General features: G+C 41.9%; 1 protein-coding gene and 1 long non-coding RNA gene across 2 annotated transcripts; one reads left to right on the top strand and one right to left on the bottom strand.

Moving 5' to 3' along the window:
- The first annotated feature begins 470 nt into the window (after positions 1-470).
- On the top strand, positions 471-5,209 carry MRPS33 (mitochondrial ribosomal protein S33). The gene is made up of 3 exons (XM_027881190.1): positions 471-549; positions 2,875-3,142; positions 4,855-5,209. Exons 2-3 carry the CDS (start codon positions 2,928-2,930, stop codon positions 4,958-4,960), a joined length of 321 nt encoding a protein of 106 aa, XP_027736991.1. The 5' UTR covers positions 471-549; positions 2,875-2,927; the 3' UTR covers positions 4,961-5,209.
- Positions 5,210-12,164: 6,955 nt separating this feature from the next.
- Positions 12,165-16,724, bottom strand: LOC114056189. Its single transcript, XR_003570944.1, has 3 exons — positions 16,064-16,724; positions 13,923-14,010; positions 12,165-12,269 (listed from the first exon to the last, which is right to left on the bottom strand). It is a non-coding gene; the product is annotated as an uncharacterized LOC114056189 (long non-coding RNA).
- Between the last annotated feature and the right edge of the window lie 517 nt (positions 16,725-17,241).

Below are 17,241 nucleotides of genomic sequence, written 5' to 3'. Positions count from 1 at the left end.
TGTATGTAGATTTGTCATAAGCGTCTAATGAGAACATCTGCTGATTTCACGATTAGATTTAAGCATATAACTCCAAAGCTGCCTATAACAGGAAAAAGAGAGGAAGGCACAATGGAAACGTTCCTGACAATATCTGCAGATGCCTGTTAACACAGGAGGGCGTAACCCTCTTATGGGGTGATGGTTTGGGTTGTCCTGTGCGGAGCCAGGAGTTGGACTCGACGACCCTTGTGGGTCTCTTCCAGCTCAGGATATTTTATGATTCTATGACGATGCAGCTCAGCACCTGACAGGCCGTCACTCATTGCGGGGAAGGAGGAGGCGGATCCGCCCCGGCAGGCGGGACCGGGCTGGGACGATCCCGCCTCTCCCTGCACGTCACCCTCCCGTGCCGCTCTCCGGCATCACCGACCGCCCCCTCGGCATCTCAGACCGCCCCCTCGGCATCTCAGACCGCCCCTCGGCATCTCAGACCGCCCCTCGGCATCACCGCCCGCCCCTCGGCATCATCGCTCCGCGCCGGCCGAGGGTCCGCCCGGGTGCTACCGGGTGAGCGGGGCCGGGGCCGGGGCAGGGTGGAATGGACCCCGCGATGCGGGGCTGTGTCCCCGGACGCTGCCCTACCGAAGGGAAGCGGGACCGACTCGGGCCGGAGGATGCGCCGCTCCCGCCTCCGGTGACCTCCGTGCCCCGGGGCGGCCTCCTCTTCCCGGCGGGCTCGGGGTTCAAATCAGGAGTCACTCTGGAAACAGAAAGTTTTCCTCCTGTGTTCCGAGCGAGAAGGAAGCTGTGTGAGGCAGGCTGGTGGATTGGAAATTAAAAACAAACAGCCCAGGGCGGGAAAGCTTGCTTTGGGTGGGAGTGAGGAGCAGGGAGGAGGCGGAGCGGCGGTGCTGGAGCCTGGGTTTGGTTTTGGTTTAGGTGTGTTAGTTACCAGTGGGCGATCCTGAAATTGTCCTCGCTGGACGTGGCGATAACAAAACTGTTCTGTCACATCTCGCGTAATCAGAGATCGCCCTATAACAGGCTTTGGATGGCTCTGGCTCTTGGGAGTTTGTAGCCTTCACCTTTCCTCTCTCTCAAACATTCTTAGTGGGGTGAGGATTAATGGAGTTCTCCAGCGTTGGCTTGGGCCGTTTAGATTCCTTTAGCGATTCTGAAGTAAAGGTCGGGTTTATCAGACCACAGGTTTGCATCGTTTAGGAGCTAAAGGTGCTTTCATTGAAAGGTTGCAGTAAGAAGAGATTGAGCAAGCTTTGTTGTTTGACTTGGGTCTAATGATACTTTCAGAGCGATGTGATGAAGATTTTGGGGGAAAATTTGTTGCTTTGTCTCTGAATGTAGGAATTAAGGCTGGCTGTTCTGAAATGGATGGTGTAGCACGACTTAGTGATCACTGCCCCATGTAATAGGTGCTCAGGTGGAAGTGCTGCCCTGCAGTCAATGAAGAGCTTCTGCCTTCTCACAGTAGGCCTGCTGCCTTAGCTTGAGGCCTCTGATGCTTAGCCTTCCTTTTTGTTGATTTTTCCATTTCTCTCTCAGACACAGATTACTTGTAATTACATGCTTCATTTTTTTCCTGCTCCATTTTATAGAGCTGTACTAACAGGAGTAAATCAAAGCAGACAGTTGTACACCAGGTCCTGCCGTGGGCAAGTGTATGTAAGGGAGGTTATGAATACTTCAAATTTGCATTATTAAACAACAGGCTCCATGTAATCATACTGAAATGGACTTAGCACTGTCCTACTGATTACTCATATCCATGCTCTTTAATTTTTTACGCTCATCTGCAATCAGCTGTGCAATACTTCTTAAAACAAGAATTTTGAACTTCAACCTCAGTGTAGTCCACTTGAACAAATCTCGCTTTATTTCTCTGGAGACTTGTCGTCACTTATTCAAAAAGGCACAGTGCAAGCAACATACAGCTTAAAATACAGGATTATGGGGTTCTCATTCTTGTCTATTACAACCCATGTTGCAAAGAAAGAGTGAAGATGTAAAGAAATGGAAAAGTGGGAAGGATTAGAAAAGCTGAGAGAAAACCCTTCTTCATGCTCCTTTAAGAGAGTGGTTGTCTCTGGTGGCCTGATAACAATTAATAATGGTTTTGTCTTCAGGGCATTTTTGTTGCAGAGGTCTTTAGGTGGGAGATGGCTAAAAGAGAATGGAAAGCTGTTGGTGGATTTTCTTGGAAAAAGGAATCTAGCACGGGGAAATTTTTTTCCTCCCAAAAAGAATGGCTATTGTGAGAGACTGAAAAGAGAATGAAGAAAAAGGTGGCATAGATGATTAAGGGAAGAGAATTGAGATGGGAAAGATCTGTGTGATTCATATAGAGAAACATGATTTATTTAGGTTGGCCATTGTTGTTAGACAGATTATAACAGTGTTTTAAATTGGGTGAGAAATTTTCATGAGCAAAACTTCCAGGTTGCTTCCTCAATATGTTCAGATGGTGTCTTACCTTGTGCTTGTGTAGAAGTCAGCAGTATTGCAGCAGGTGCTATTTTTGGCAGAGCTCACACTGTAATTGTTCCTGTGATGTGAGTTTAGAGGTAGTCTTGAGCAAGCCGAGTGGCATCTGCTCATAAATTAGCCATGGTAAATTGTGGTTCAGTGGAGGTACTTTTATAGCCAGTATTGCTGTCTGTAGTGTCCTAGTTAGGCTGGTAATTGTACCTGAATTGGTGCTGATGTTCTTTGTGTGCTAAACTATGTACTAAAGATTAGACTGATTTCGTGCAAGGAAGGTGACACTTGAAACGTGTGATCAGTGTACGACGCGTTGTTTCGTTTGCCTTAATTCTGGGATAGCCTGTCATGCTCAGCCATCTCAGAGTTGTGGCGCTCTTGTGTTTCCTTTTGCAGGAAGGTCTGTCCGTCTGTCTGTCTGCCTATGTGTGCCCACTCTTCCTGGAGACATGTCCAATGTTTCCAGTTACGCCCTGCGAATGGCCCGGCTGAGCGCGCAGATATTCGGAGACGTTGTCAGGCCGACTGACTCAAAATCCATGAAGGTGGTGAAGTTGTTCAGTGAGCAGCCCTTGGCCAAGCGGAAGGAGGTGTACAGCTGGTACCCTCCTCACAACACCTACTACGCCCTCATGAAGAAACTCCGCTACTTTGGTCTCTACAGGTACTCTCTGGGCTTACAGGGTTGGGAGCAGGACTGGAGATGGAAAGGGGGTGGCTGTGAGTCCGCTTACAGTTGTTTTCCTCAAGGGAAAGAGAAAAAAGTTTTAGTTCTGAATGTGGTGCATATGGAAATGCACACTTGATTGTTGCAGCGAGGGCAAGGAGCATAAAATAAGTGACTGCTGTCCAACTTTTGCCATAATTGGAACCTTTTGTGCAAAAGACTTTAGGTATAGTTTTGGGCAAGCAGTTACATAAGAAATAGTTCCTGCTTTGGCTTTGTGGGGAAGGGAAGAGAGCTTTCTCATAGACAGGAGATGGGGCTGTAGTTCTGGATATGGCAAATGAATGCGCTACGAAGAGGTGATGTTAACACCAAAATTGCACTGAGTCAGTCTTATGATATATTCCTCAATCATTCAACAGCTAATAAGTGAAATGTTGAAGAGAAGGAAGGTCTGTGTTAGGCCAGAGGGCCTTTTTATCCTTTAAAATAAATAAGGTTAAATTAAATTCAAGTGTTGTTTAAATAGCCTTATTAATTCCAGCTTCATCCAAACCAGTTGTCTAATTTCCACATGAGTTTCCACGGTCTCTAGCAGAAAAAAACTGCACCACTAAAGAACATCAGCAGGAGTCAAATGCATTTCTTTGACTTCAATCAGGTAGCACTAAAGAAATCCTTTAAAAAAGGGAGGCTGCCAACCCTATGAGGTCAAACTAGATTAATTTCTCTTGCTAGTATCACAACACTAGCCATCAAGGATTGTGTCCAGGATGCTCCTTGTTTAGGTGGGTGTGCAAACATTTTCTGGAGTAGATGTTTGCTTACACAGAGAGCCCCAGTGACATGTCCATGTTCCTTACTCTTCCCCTATTAATCTCAGGTTCCTTCTCTAGCTGCTCTCTACACAGAGAGCTCGTAGAGGGTCAGGCTTGCAGCTCAGAAATATGTAATGAAGAGTTATAGACTAACAGGGCCCAATAATAAATCACAAGCTTTTTGTTACTATTTAGAGAAGTTGTGTAGAAAAATAGCAGTGCAGCAATCTTAGGCCACGTAGGATGCAGTTAGGACCTTTGAAAATTGCTTTGCACTGAAAAATACAGGAACAGAGATTAATAGAATTTATTAGATCATTACTGAGGATTAATTATCTCTGCCGGCCCCTTCATCCTCCTTCCTGTTTTATTCTCTTGTTAAGATTCTACCAGTACTCACGCTTTCTTCATAACTCATTCTTGAAGTCTCCTGAGAGCAGTGTCATGGGCTGTAATTACTGCTCAGCATGCCCCTGTTTCCTTAGAAGCTAATGACCTGAACTTAGCATCTAGCACAGGAACACAATGTGCTATTTGTAGACTGCTGGGCCAAACGAGAAGGGGGGAATCTCATCCTTGTCTCTTGCTGATTTTTACATTTTACTGCTCATTTAAGCACAGTGAATCAATAAATGCAGTTGAAATAATGCAAATATGCACTCGCCATTTTTTGCTGGAAAGGGCAACCTTGTCAGTTCTGAAAGTACCAGAGAAAATCATTCAGTGATACTGTTGCAGTAACAAGGAATACATTGCAGTGAATTTCAGTATGGATTTCATGGTTTAAAAAGTTTTGATGGGTTTTTTTCATTATCACATACTCCAGAGAACCTTTCGCATCTCAGTGTTCCAAGAAACAGAGTAAACTTCTTTACTTTCCTCCTCATCTAGGGATGAGCATCAAGACTTTAAGGAGGAGATGAGGCGATTGAAAAAGCTCCGTGGGAAGGAAAAACCAAAGAAGGGGGAAGGAAAGAGAGCTCTCAAGAAGAAATAGTTCTATTTGAACAATACAACTAACTACTCTGGAAATGCTGGAGAACAGCTGGAGAGGGTTTGGCGTGTGAGCTGCATGTGGGGCACAAGAAACACACTGTGAAATAGTGGACTCCACTCTGGACATGAGGTTGGGTCTTTGAAGTTTTATTGGGCTTGAATTTCTGTGCTTTAAATCTACTGTGTATTGTAGCACATTATTTTGTCAGAAGCCTCTCTTACCCAAGTAATAAAAACAGTAATAAAAAAAGAAGTGCTCAGTGTTTTTCTTGACGCCACCTGTAGCTGTTTCAGTTTTTCTTGATCTGGAAATCTGTTTGCTTTTCATTGTCTGTTTTACTTTCTTGTATTAGTGTCAACACTATTGCCACAAAAAAATAAGTATTCCTGCTTCTACTGCTCCTTGTCAAACTTGCCTGTTTTAATGAGTCTCACTTCAGGTAGCTTTAGCAATTTTATTTTTTTTTTAAGTTGCTGTTAGAATTTGTTATTCTGCATTTTTCAGTGGACAATACTTCTCACTCCATTGCCTGCCCACAGCATTTACATTGTACCCTGAATGATTAGACTGTGCAACAGAAGAGGCTGAAATATTAATTAATAATTAAATAACTAAATCCATAAATAATGAAATGATTACATGCAATAATGAAATTTAAAATAATTTTAGTACAGGAAACTTACTTTGATTGCCTGGAAGACATGCATGAAATACTACCTAAGATGATGAACACTTTCATTAGCATTCACTATGGGTTTTATCACCAGGCTTCTTTGCTGTTGCTAATGTTAATGATTGCATACATCTGCGATTCTTACCTGTCAGCTCCTGTCAGGGAACAGGAAGTACAGAATGCAGCTGTGCTGCTCTGCCTGGCCGTGTGTGCACCTTGCCTGTGTGTGTGCCTTGAAACAGCATCTTTTAATTTCCAGACCATGTAAGTGTAGAGGAACATCCTAGAGGCAGTAAAGGAGAGCTACTGAAGATAGGGGAGTGGCTGAAGCAGGAAGCTGGAGCACAGTTAGCTTGGGATATGCTTGGGTTTGTGTGCAGAGGCATTCTGAAGTAGGGCACAGTACTAAATCTACTGACATTTCTAAACCAAATTGTTTAATTTGTTGTTTAGTTGTTCAAATTTAAGTGTATTTGAAGGGATCTATCTGAGCACTGAAATTGGAGGATCTACATAAATTTGTAACAGCTCAACAACTCGACCTCGCCAAGGTTATTGAAGTGCTGATTGTGTTAAAGGTGTTTCTGGTGAGCTGTGTAGTTCTTGTTCAGTGTCCTTACTGAGTATTACCTGCTTTTCTAAGCTCTAAAACAAGCTGATTTTAGGAAACTTGCAGTGTTGAGGAAGCAACACCTAAGTTCTTAACAGTCAACAAAATGCTATTGAAGTTAATACAAAATATGTATCTGCTCTGTACTGTAGTGGTGAGTTTCTCTCTTATTTAAAATCATTTTAGTGACTTGGACCTTTTGCTCAACTCTAATGTGCTTGTGGCATTTTAGTATTATGTGTTGTGTGTGAGTAGTGACCTGTCTGGTAGTGAAGTATCCAGAGCCTTTGCTGGGCCCTCTGAGAAGTTCTTGGTTCCTGGGACACGTGCACGCAGCTGAGGGGAAGCTGCCTCGTTCCCTTGAATTTCCCTTCAGAAAGAAGAGCAGCAGGGAGTCACTTGGTAGGAAAGGGAATTATCCAAGTGGAAAGGTTGCTGCTGCCTGACACTCTGGCTATAGATGTGAGGGGTGAAGTTGCTTAGTTGCCTGGTTTGGTGGAGAGAAAAACCAGTTCTGAATCCTTTCAGCAGAGCTACTGCAGCAGCTCTGCACAGCTCTTGATGTCCTCTAAAATTAACTCCCAGATCAATAAAAATGTTTTCCCTGCTATTTAACTCTGATGAAAAATCAACAGCATCTCTTCTGTTCCTGTGAAACACTTGGAACTCCCATGGTATAAACATGCAAGAGATGAAAAGCGGTGCACGCATCAAAAAAGGGAATTATGGTTCTACTCTGGTAAAGGAAGTATGCATGGTCTTAAACTTTGTGTGTGGAGGGAGACCTGGTTACGACTACACATACAACAATATATAAAATACTTAGTGTGGTTGGCCGTGATTGTGCTTTGGAATCTGCATTTAGCCTACTAAAGGGCTGAGCATCTCCTGGGAGCAATCAGTCTTACTGGTATTTTATGCACCTTAGTGTGTCACCTTGCTGGACACAGACATGGACTCAGCAGTGCAGTATTAGATAATTAGGCTTGGGAGGTGAATCTCTTCTTCCTTATTTACTTCAAGCCACGCAGCTATTTACAGATATCATGAACAGGAAAGGGAACGGCTTGCTTGGCTACTCAGCTGTAATGATCCCACTTTCTCTGCAACCTGCCAGAGCAAGCCTGCTCTAGAGTCAAAGCATTGCTCTGGGAACATACTTTGGGAAGTTATTTCCCACAGCATATGCAAAAAGGCAGAGAAAATGCCTGTGAAGTAAGCAGATGTGAAACAAATGGACTGGATTGTTGATTTTCATCTTTTCTTTGCAGCTTCAAAAAAGCAAAGTGGATGGAGTTAAAAAAAAACCCACAGCCTTTCTGGAAGAGCAGTTTAAAGTACAAGGGAGGTTCCCCTGCCTAATTTTTCATCTCTTTTTTCTGTAATACTCATCTGCTAGAATTTGGTTGTCTCAAAAATGGCTGTCTTCCTTCGCCTGAAACTTCACCATAAAATAACAATGACTCAGCCATTATTGGAGTATATCCTGGTATTAGGATAATCCATTGCTTGCTGGGAGCATTAGCATAACTATTTTGTTCCAGAAAATACAGCCTTCTCCTCTCCAGAGCTGGGATAGAAATAGGCACTTTCCTACCTCCTTTCTAACCTATACTCTGTCATTTAGGAATAGACATTGCCTGATGAAGACTAATTTTTAGGCATCAAAATCAGAGTCTAGACAAATTTTGAGTCAATCCTGAAACATCACACCAGAGATTAACCAAGTATTAACACAGTATGTGTATTTAGGAGAGAAAGTAGAGTTCCAGCCATGTTCTGAAGGGCAAGGATAGGAACACTTATACTTTGTACGGCTATTGGTATAGCGGCCTATCCATTTTATGCACAAATAACCAAGTTCAATTAGATTTTTATTTTTGGCTTTCCCCTTACAACAATTCTTTTCACCATTCAAACTGCTGTGTCTTGTTACAAAATTCACACTTTTCCCAAGGTTATGAGCTGACTGTCTTCAGCAGACATTTAGCTGGATGTTTTAATTCTTGATCAGAATAAACCTGGTTAGCTGACCTGCAAAGTACTGAGAGTAAAAACCCCAGCCTCCTCCCAGTCCTGAGCACCTTTATTAAGTGCCACTGCTTCCTTATTTTGCAGTGCTTTAATTAGACTCTGGTATGATATATTCATAGCTGCTGAGCGCTGCTGTGATGATCACAAGCTGTTTTGTAAACAGGCTGACCCAGTTGCTGTATATATCCTATAGGGAATGCAGCTATTGCCAGAACCTCTTAGTATTGAAAGTCCTGCAGACAGGCAGAAGTTCACTTGCATGTGGCCACACTTCATAATGATGGAAGGTAAAAAACCCACAGTCTTGCTTTCTGCCAAAGGTACCAGTGTATTAAAATATATGTGCTCTGCTCAGAAAAGTGACAACTTCAAAGAAGTTTCCCCTAATGTGGAAAGAGTTTTTTCTACTTATTGAAACAACATTCCAAGTTTACACAGGTCATATGAAATGCACCTGAGTTACTCTTTGGTTTTAGACGAATGCTTTGTCTTACTTGCCTTTGTTTCCCTAAGAGTAAAATTAGAATAATGATCACTCAGTGAATAGCGTCATGAATTTAAGCTGCTTCCAGGGTGGGAATTTACCCCAGGAGAACCTTGTGTAAAGAGCAGCTTAGTCTGGCTGTGGTTCTGTGTATTTCAAAGCTTTATTTCAGAGGGATGATTGTACGCAACAATGATGACATTTTTAATACATAAGATAAGCTGTGATATGTTACTGGTTTTGCTGTTCTGCTTTACATGTTAGAGACTTCAAATGCTGAAAAAAAAAAATGATTTGGTCAGATTGTGAAAGTTAAAAAAATTAAAGAAATATCTGATACTTCTTAAACGGTAAATATTTTTTAAATGTTAAAGTGTCTGTACATGTTCCTCTACCACTTTGAGTTTGAAGTCCATTTTAGGGTAATTTTAAAAAACAGTAATCAATGAAGTCTCTGTGTTTTGGAAAAGCTTCACAAATCTGAAAGGCAGCTTTGATGAGGGAATGAAGCAGAAAGGATAATATGCAAAGAAAACAAATGTTATGAGGATCTTAGATTGATCCCTTAAACTCAGTGAAATGCCTCTGTAAATGATTGTGGCACTTTTTGTACAATCCTTGGTAGTAGATCCTGGAAACAAAATCATTCAGAGGGAGTTCTCTGTTCATTATCTTGATATTGAGATGTGTGAGAGCAGAAACTTTTCCTGTTTAACCTCTTCTAGGTGCAGCATCATTTTTCTTAACTATCCAAACCACAATGGAAAACTCAAGATGTTCTAATAATAATTTTTTTAAAAGGATTTATGAGGCGTGGAAGTGTAAGCAAAAATGAAAACAATACCCTCATCATAAATCCTAGAAGTAAAACTTAAATTATGTGTGGGCCATCCATTTAGGATGAATCTTTTTGTGCCTGCACAGCTGGGGGAGCACAAAAAAAACCCATTTTTGCCTTTCCATTCAACATCTTTCTCCTTTCTTTTCCTTGTCGTTTTTCTCAAGTGTAAAAATAATAATGTCTTGACTACAGAGAGGAAGGAACAGACAGGAAAACATCTGAAAGGATTTGCTTGTGAAGTCTCAGTCACAGCAGAGCACAGCTATAATGTGTTCAAATGGGGAGGAGCATGACTGATATTAGAGGGACATCACCACCACACTGGCTGAGAAATTATTTAGGATTGCCTAAGGCGGTAAGTATGAAATCAACAGGATAACAATTGTGACATCGCTGTGCTGAATTGTTCTGGGTGGAATACTGGGGGAAATTCCACAAAGTCAAATATTTATAAAAAATTAGAGGATTCCCAAAAAGTGGGTTTGGCTTATGTTGTCTGAGTCAGGCAGAACTAGGCTGAGCCAAATGTTATAAAAAGTAGCGCTGGGACCACTTCTCTCCTGGAAGAGGAGGAGGCAGACTGGATGACCTAATACATTTTCTCATATCATAGCTAAGTCTGTGAAAACAAATCTCAACAAGACCTAAAAAAGGATTTTTATATCCATTAGGTTTTCTGTCTATGCTTGAAAGTACTTCACTTCATCCCAGGGCTCCTAAAGCTGTTTGTGAATATTTCATAGAGTGCAGAGGGTCTCTCCCACTTCAGTTGTTGTTTCTGTGGGTCTGATGTTTGCCTCGTGGGCTGCTTCAGTAAATAGGCTTTTAATGGTATTAGGAGCAGAAACCACCTGAGGTCCAGAAAGTCTAAAAGCCATCCTACTGCCACACGCAGTGGTGTGTTGCTGCAAACATATAATTGTAAATGCATCCCATTCCTCAATTTCCACTACAGTCTTACCTGAATAAAAGTGAATGGCATCACTTGACCCCCACCTTTCAAAAGCAGATGTCTAAAATGTGATTCCAGATTTATACATCTCCAGAAGTGGTCCAGAAGCTGTGTGAATACTGAATATCTCCAACTGTATCAATGGGATTTACCTCTGCATAACAGGTAGTTAAATCCTATGCCAGCATACAGAGTCCCCTTTAGCCTTTGACAGCGGTCTCTTCAGGGCAGGGCTGATGAAACAGCATCTCTCCAGAGACTCTGTCATTTTTCTGTGTATGCAGGAGCTGTTCCCCAGTGATATTCAGTGTTGATTAGAATAATGTAAGTCTGTCTGGGTGCCATGCATTGGTTTCTGCAGAGAGCTTCAAGTGGCTTAAGGAGTGCCTCATCCTCTGAGAGAGTGGAGCAGCACAGCTGGGGTGGGCTGTGCTGGCCCCTGGGTGATGCTGCCTTATTTACAACCAGCAACCACTATGGACAAGGTGTTACTGTTCCAATTTCTCCTGCAAAGGAACCTGTGTGTGTGACAGGCAGCATCATGCTGCTGCTCAGAATATTTCTGGAGAAGCAACAGGCAATGTCAGGTGGTCTGGAAGGTGTGGGGGGATTGCATTCAGTAGTGAACTGGCTAGCTAACTGAAAATGTTATTGTAATTTTTTTTTTTTTATTATTTCTAAAATGTCAGAATTTATGCTGTTGGTTTTTTTTTTATTTAAGTAAATGAGGTATGACTTACATTTCAGCTGATGTCACTTAGTGCTGTGTTTAGTTTGTAGGCACAGGAACATTTAAGTGGAGGCTCCAGCCTCAAGTGGTCTCAGCTGGTTTGTTCCAGCTGGCACATTTATATAGGAGAGAAACCCCTGAGCGAGGCAGTGCAGATATCACCCAGCCAGGCAACATTTCTAGGGTGGATGGGAGGCAATTGGAGCACAGCCTGTGTGTGAGGCAGCACATGGTGTTGTTTGCCTGTTTGTCCTGGGTCTGTTTGGTGCAAGTGATGTGCAGGTAAGTGTCGCTCACAAGCTCTGAACTTCACAAACGTTTTTTGAATGAACAGCATAAACCAGAAAGTAAAAATTAGGCTACAGAATCAGAGTTGTTACTGACAACTGGAAAGTAACGCTGCGGCCTCTTTATTTTTCTGCTTTTGCATTGATTTTGCTTATATGCCATGATGTTTGCCAAAATATTGCTCTGTTGCCTGACACCAGTACAGCCAACAGTGTGTTATGTCTCTGTATTTTCAGACTCAAGTTGTTTGATAGCATCTTCAAGTTTATTAATAAACATTATTGCCCTCTGAGGACAGATAGTAGGGTACTGACTAGGCATGCAAACCACTTAAAAATAAGATAAAACGAAGATCTGAGCTGGAGTCATGTAGAATTCCCCCAGAGGGGGGTAACAGAAATTGTGTTCATTTACCAAAATGAATGTATCTTCTGCAGAGAGAAGTCTCATTATATCAAAAAGGAATACCCACATCCAAGGGCCTTCAGCGTATCTGCAAGCTGCAAGCAATCCACAGCATCAGAAACACTGAGAGGCCATTGACCACTGCACCAGAAATCTTGCCTTTGGCCAAGTGCATATTCCCAGGAACGATGAGAACATAGCAACAGGGTTGGGAGACTCTCCTAATTCCTACTTGCTTGGCAGGCAGCTTGCCTTTATGGGAGAGACTAAATGTCTGTGAGGCTTGTGTTGTCTTGGTGGTAAGGAGGGTTAAAAGACAAGGAAGGATTATGAACTGTGACACTGACTCTGTCATTACAAGGCACTTATGTTTAAATACATAAGATGTGCCTATGCATATTACAATATAAGAATTCATTTGAAAAGGTTACCCATACTATTTAATCTATCACTGAAGAACAGTAACTCTTAAAAATCCAGCTATGTGGGGTATTGCCCTGAAAAACCATGATAGGTCACCATGTTCTCTCTCTTCCATGTCAAAGCTGCAGTTTCTGTATTTGATTCCTACTATTGATTTAGCTTTTTTGGACTCTTAAAGTTTCCTTACTCCAGGGCAATACCAACCCTAATGGACTTTTTCTGCTCAGAGAAGAGGCTAGAAACTGCAAGGTGCAGTTACTATCTACACTTCTATTAGATCAGAGATGTAGATAGTCACCAACATGTCTGTAAAGTGCTGGAGAATCAAATTACAGCAGGTATTCAGGCCAGGAGACGCTCACCTACCCTGGATATTATGAAGAAAAATCTCAAGAGTGAAACATAATTGAACAGTCATTTTCTGAACAGCAAAATGATTGAGGTGGTATCCTTTCCTGCCCTTTCTTGGAACACACTCAATCACATTAGTGGGGGTTTTTAATGCTTGAATGGAATGGTTTTGAGTTATAAAATGTGATTATTCACGCTGGAATAATAATGTGAGGAGTCTAAAACTGTTTAGTCCTTAAAGCTGATCAGCTTATCACTATCCAACACAAAGACTCAGAAATCAGATATCCGAACAAGCTGAATGTGTTAAGGCAATGACCAGGGATGCTACAGAAACAGAAGGGTCTTGACTAATCTTCTCAAACATGAGATTTGGTCCTGGTTTTAGTTAAGTATGTCAGGCAGGAAAACCAGTGTTTCTTAATCCTTTGTTTCCCTATTTTCATCTGCTTCTCGTTTCCTAGGAGAGCTGCACCTTCTTCTCCAGCATCTACTTCTATTGAATTCTCCCTCCATCTAATCTTTTACCCCATCCTTGCCCCTCCTTTTCCACTGGCTGCTGCTTCCCTTTAGTAGTGGTTTTGGGGCTCGTGCTTTCTCCTGATGGCCCCTTTTGTGCCACATCTGTTGGTATTTACGCTGCTGTTCCATGAAACGTTGGCTTGCTCAGCTTTCCACGCGAGTATGGGAGCGAAGGCAGGAAGGAGCAGAGGGAGAGGCAGAGCACTGTGGCACAGCAAATACTCTGCTGGACCCCAAAGTCACTGCTCAGGTGGAATAGGAAGGAAACAGGTCAGTACTGTGCTCTTGTGACACCAAACAACGTGCACGGTATGGAAGCAACCTAAATGAAAAGTCCCTCCCACATCCCAGTGCCATCACCTCGCCTGCTCCCTGCCTCCAAAGGAAAATGTTTTGGTTTATACTTTCTAAAGGTTTGGGCTGCGGTTTACGGAGAGAACAACAGCAGTTTTATAAATAATGACTCGAAAAGAAATTACACTTAAATCAAATAAAAGCTATGTAAATATTCCAAATATTATTACAAGAAATCCTAGAACAGGTTATTATTTATATATAAAAGAAATCTTGTTAGATCAACATTGCTTTTAATGGTAGAATGAAAACTGAATTAAGAACCTGGAGGATTCACATTTTCTTTTTTCCCTACCTTATTTCTATTAGTAGTTTCTACCCAACCTCATCACTTCTGTTCATGTATTTAACTCAAAGGCAAAGAGCTATTAAGTCTCCATCAGCTGAAAAAAAATACAGATGAGACCGTTCAGCTGCAAGCTCAAATCATCACAATATTAGATAATTTCTCACAGTATTTATGAATTTTTCAGGTTTAGCAGAGTCACAGATGGGTAAATGTCCTGAACTAGTTCTCAGGAAGTTACAAAGGAAACAATACATATGATCTGTACAGGAACAGTTTAAAAAACAAAATAGCAGCCTTGTTTTCTCTATTACCTTACATTGCATCAATCAGACAGCAAGTGATTCTTAGAAATGCAGAAATATGTATAGTCCATCTTAAACTGAGCGAGATATAGGTGATAAAGAAAGGAAAAAAAAATGGGTTATTTCCTCAAAAAATATCTTCAGCATTCTTTTCCTGGAGAGGGAAGTAATTTTCTTAAGTGTGTATTATTCTGACTAGTAATCAGAAAATGATTTAACTCTGGACAACAGCCTAATATTTGTTCTGCTTCACATTTTCTGTCCAATGTAACAGGGAACATGACCAGTGTCATTACACACTGTGTTTTCACAAATCATGCAGACTTGTATTTCCTCTGTTAAGACTGAGAATTTAACCCAGCACTTTCAAACATACATGGGCCAAGCACAAATGCCACCAAGCACGGGACAAATACTGTCTTTTCAGTGCGTGAAAAGGCTAAGCAGTATTTTGAAACTTGGGTAAATTTTAAGGGTACTTCAGATATCCAATGTGTATCAAGTTTTCACACCACTTTAAAAAATCATACTAATTATCATATCAATATGCAAATTTTGTAAGTCTTTGATTAAGAAAATGGAAGGCTAGGATTTTTTGAGATACTGTCTTCTATAGAAAGAATATAATAAATGAGACCAATTAGATGAGGTTTCATCTAATATCTCTTTTGGACATTCATATTTTGTAGTATTTAATTCTTTTTTTTGGGGGGGGGGAGGGGGAGAGAAAGATAAAGATCACAAAAGATGTGTCCAAATGCTCACAGTGAGGTAGTCCTATAAATTTTTTACTGCCTCATTCAAACATTGTTCTCTGAAAGTGCAGGTGTTGATTAGATCAGGCAAATGCTCTGGTGGTGGGCAGTCTAGCTGAAGAGTCTTTGTGGTTTAACAGCTGGACCTGTTTTCTGACCCAAGTTAAAATTAATGAATTCTGAGGAGGATCAAACCCCAATGCATTAACCAAGAGTTTGATGGGAGGTGGCAGGCTTTACATTTACAACTATGCATTACCTGCTGCACTACCAGATAAACTGGCTGTGCTGCATTGTAGGAGTCAACCAGCCAGCGGCCCACAGATTTGATAGCAGAAACCTCCCTTTCACATCTAGGCTGTAAGTTTGATTTTGACCTACGTTGGTAATGAAAGCTGATCTCTGTGAAAGATGTTCATGCTATCAATTATCAGTAGATGGGATTTCATATCGCCAAGAAATAGTTCCAGTTATCAATGATTTATCTTTCATCATGATGGATTAGGCAGGGAGCCAAATGGCCACCGTGTGAAGCAGTAGGGAATTCCATTTATTACTAGGTGTGGATTCCCCCAGTCAAAAGGAAAGGATAGCATAAATAGTAGATTTTCTGTCTCCTTCCTCCACAACAATCTTTTAAAGTAGTTCTTTAGGTGTTTCTTTTTTTATCTCACATATTGCAGGTGGTAATTGTGCTGTGTTTCCAGTTCTCAGTATTATGGTTTAGAATTCCAGCTCTTCAGTGGTACATCAAATGTAATAAGAAAGTCTAGTATTTTATGTGGATGAAAATATTCTGAAAAAAATCAGAAGCTCAGAAGGAAGGCACCCAAGAGTACAAAATCATTGGGAAAGGTATTACAAGTTAAAAGATTGCTCATCTACTAATTCCACTGCTAGGGCTATGCCCTGGACATAAATTGCTTGGGGAATAAAACAAGGGCTATGACTACATTGTGTGCCTTGAGACTAAATTATCCCTTGGTATAAATTTCATGGAAATGAATGGACTTGCTCTGTCAGTTAACCTGTATTACTCTGCTGGCCTTTCCACAACAGGCTGTGTGCCTGGAGAGCCATCTCCTATTACCTCTGTTGCCTTTTCCTTCAGAGATCAGAGAGATTTGTCCCAGCGCTTAATCCTCAGCATGGGTGTTATTTTCCAGGGCCTGTGTGCATTTTTCACTGCCATCACACATTCCCATCACATAGCAGGAATTGCTGATAATTATCCTTTTCATTAATGTGGCTATTAGAGAGAAATTTCTAAACTTGGCGAACTGCTTAGTCTATGTACTTGTGCAGCCTTTTGTTGACTGCACCGCAGGCCACCAGTCATAGGAAACCCCAGGCTCCTCTCTTAGGGAAGTGTAACCTGTCAGAAGACCCATTAAAATCCACTGAAATATTAACTAATATTAACCAGATTATTTTGCTTATTTCTGTGTTCAGGTGGTGGTTAATACTGCATAGCTCTCTACAGGAGAGACCCTCAGCTAAATTCATGCCCGAAGATCCTTTCCCTCGTAACATCAGAGTCTGGTAATTCCAACTCCATCGTATTTTTCCTGTGTCTGCACAGTAAATTGAAGTTGTGTTTATTTGCCAGTTACAGCACTGCCGGTATTGAACTGAACTTGAAAGAATTTTCCACGCCGATGGCCCCAGCGTGAAAGGTGAAATACAAATCTCAAATCTATCACCAGGATTATTACGTTAAGAGGCTGTGTGTTTACACGTTCACAGCTGAAGCGAAACGAAGATAAGGATGTTTGCGCTTGCGTATTTCAACTTAGTATATTGTAATTGGCCACAATAAAATGCATCAGGCTGTGTTACAACAGCCTTTGTGCTCTCCGAAGTCCCGATGCTGTTCTGGTACAGCAGCTTTTCTTTGCAACGCATTAAAATACTGCTACCATTTCGGTATCTGTAATAACGACCTTTTCAGCACGACAGCAGCTTAAAACACCCGATTTAGCGAAGGCCTTATGTATGTGTGTGTAAGCAGCATTTCAGTGGGTGTGGCACACAAGGATACGAGACGGGTCCAGGTTTTACTTTACATGGGAGCCCAGTGGCACTTTGGGGAAAGATGGTCACAGGCACTGGGGACAAGGCGGGAGCATCTTTGGAGGCAGCAGTAAGAGCCGAGTCCAGCTCCTCCTCGCTCCTGAGCTGGAGGGAGCGGCATTTCCCGAAGCACTGCTTTGGTCCCTCTGTCACTCGCACCAGGGGACGGGAGGCCACGGCAGGTCCCGCTGTGTG

This window comes from Empidonax traillii, unplaced genomic scaffold (genome assembly GCF_003031625.1).
Source record: "Empidonax traillii isolate 1590-97213 ecotype Southwest subspecies unplaced genomic scaffold, ASM303162v1 scaffold84:size2688230, whole genome shotgun sequence".
Taxonomy (NCBI): Eukaryota; Metazoa; Chordata; class Aves; order Passeriformes; family Tyrannidae; genus Empidonax; species Empidonax traillii.
This window is presented reverse-complemented; position numbering and strand designations above follow the sequence as displayed.

Coding starts and splice junctions, on each gene's coding strand:
- MRPS33 (XM_027881190.1), top strand. CDS start 2,928: ATGTCCAATGTTTCCAGTTACGCCCTGCGAATGGCCCGGCTGAGCGCG. Junction 3,143..4,854: donor CGCTACTTTGGTCTCTACAG/GTACTCTCTGGG, acceptor CTCCTCATCTAG/GGATGAGCATCAAGACTTTA.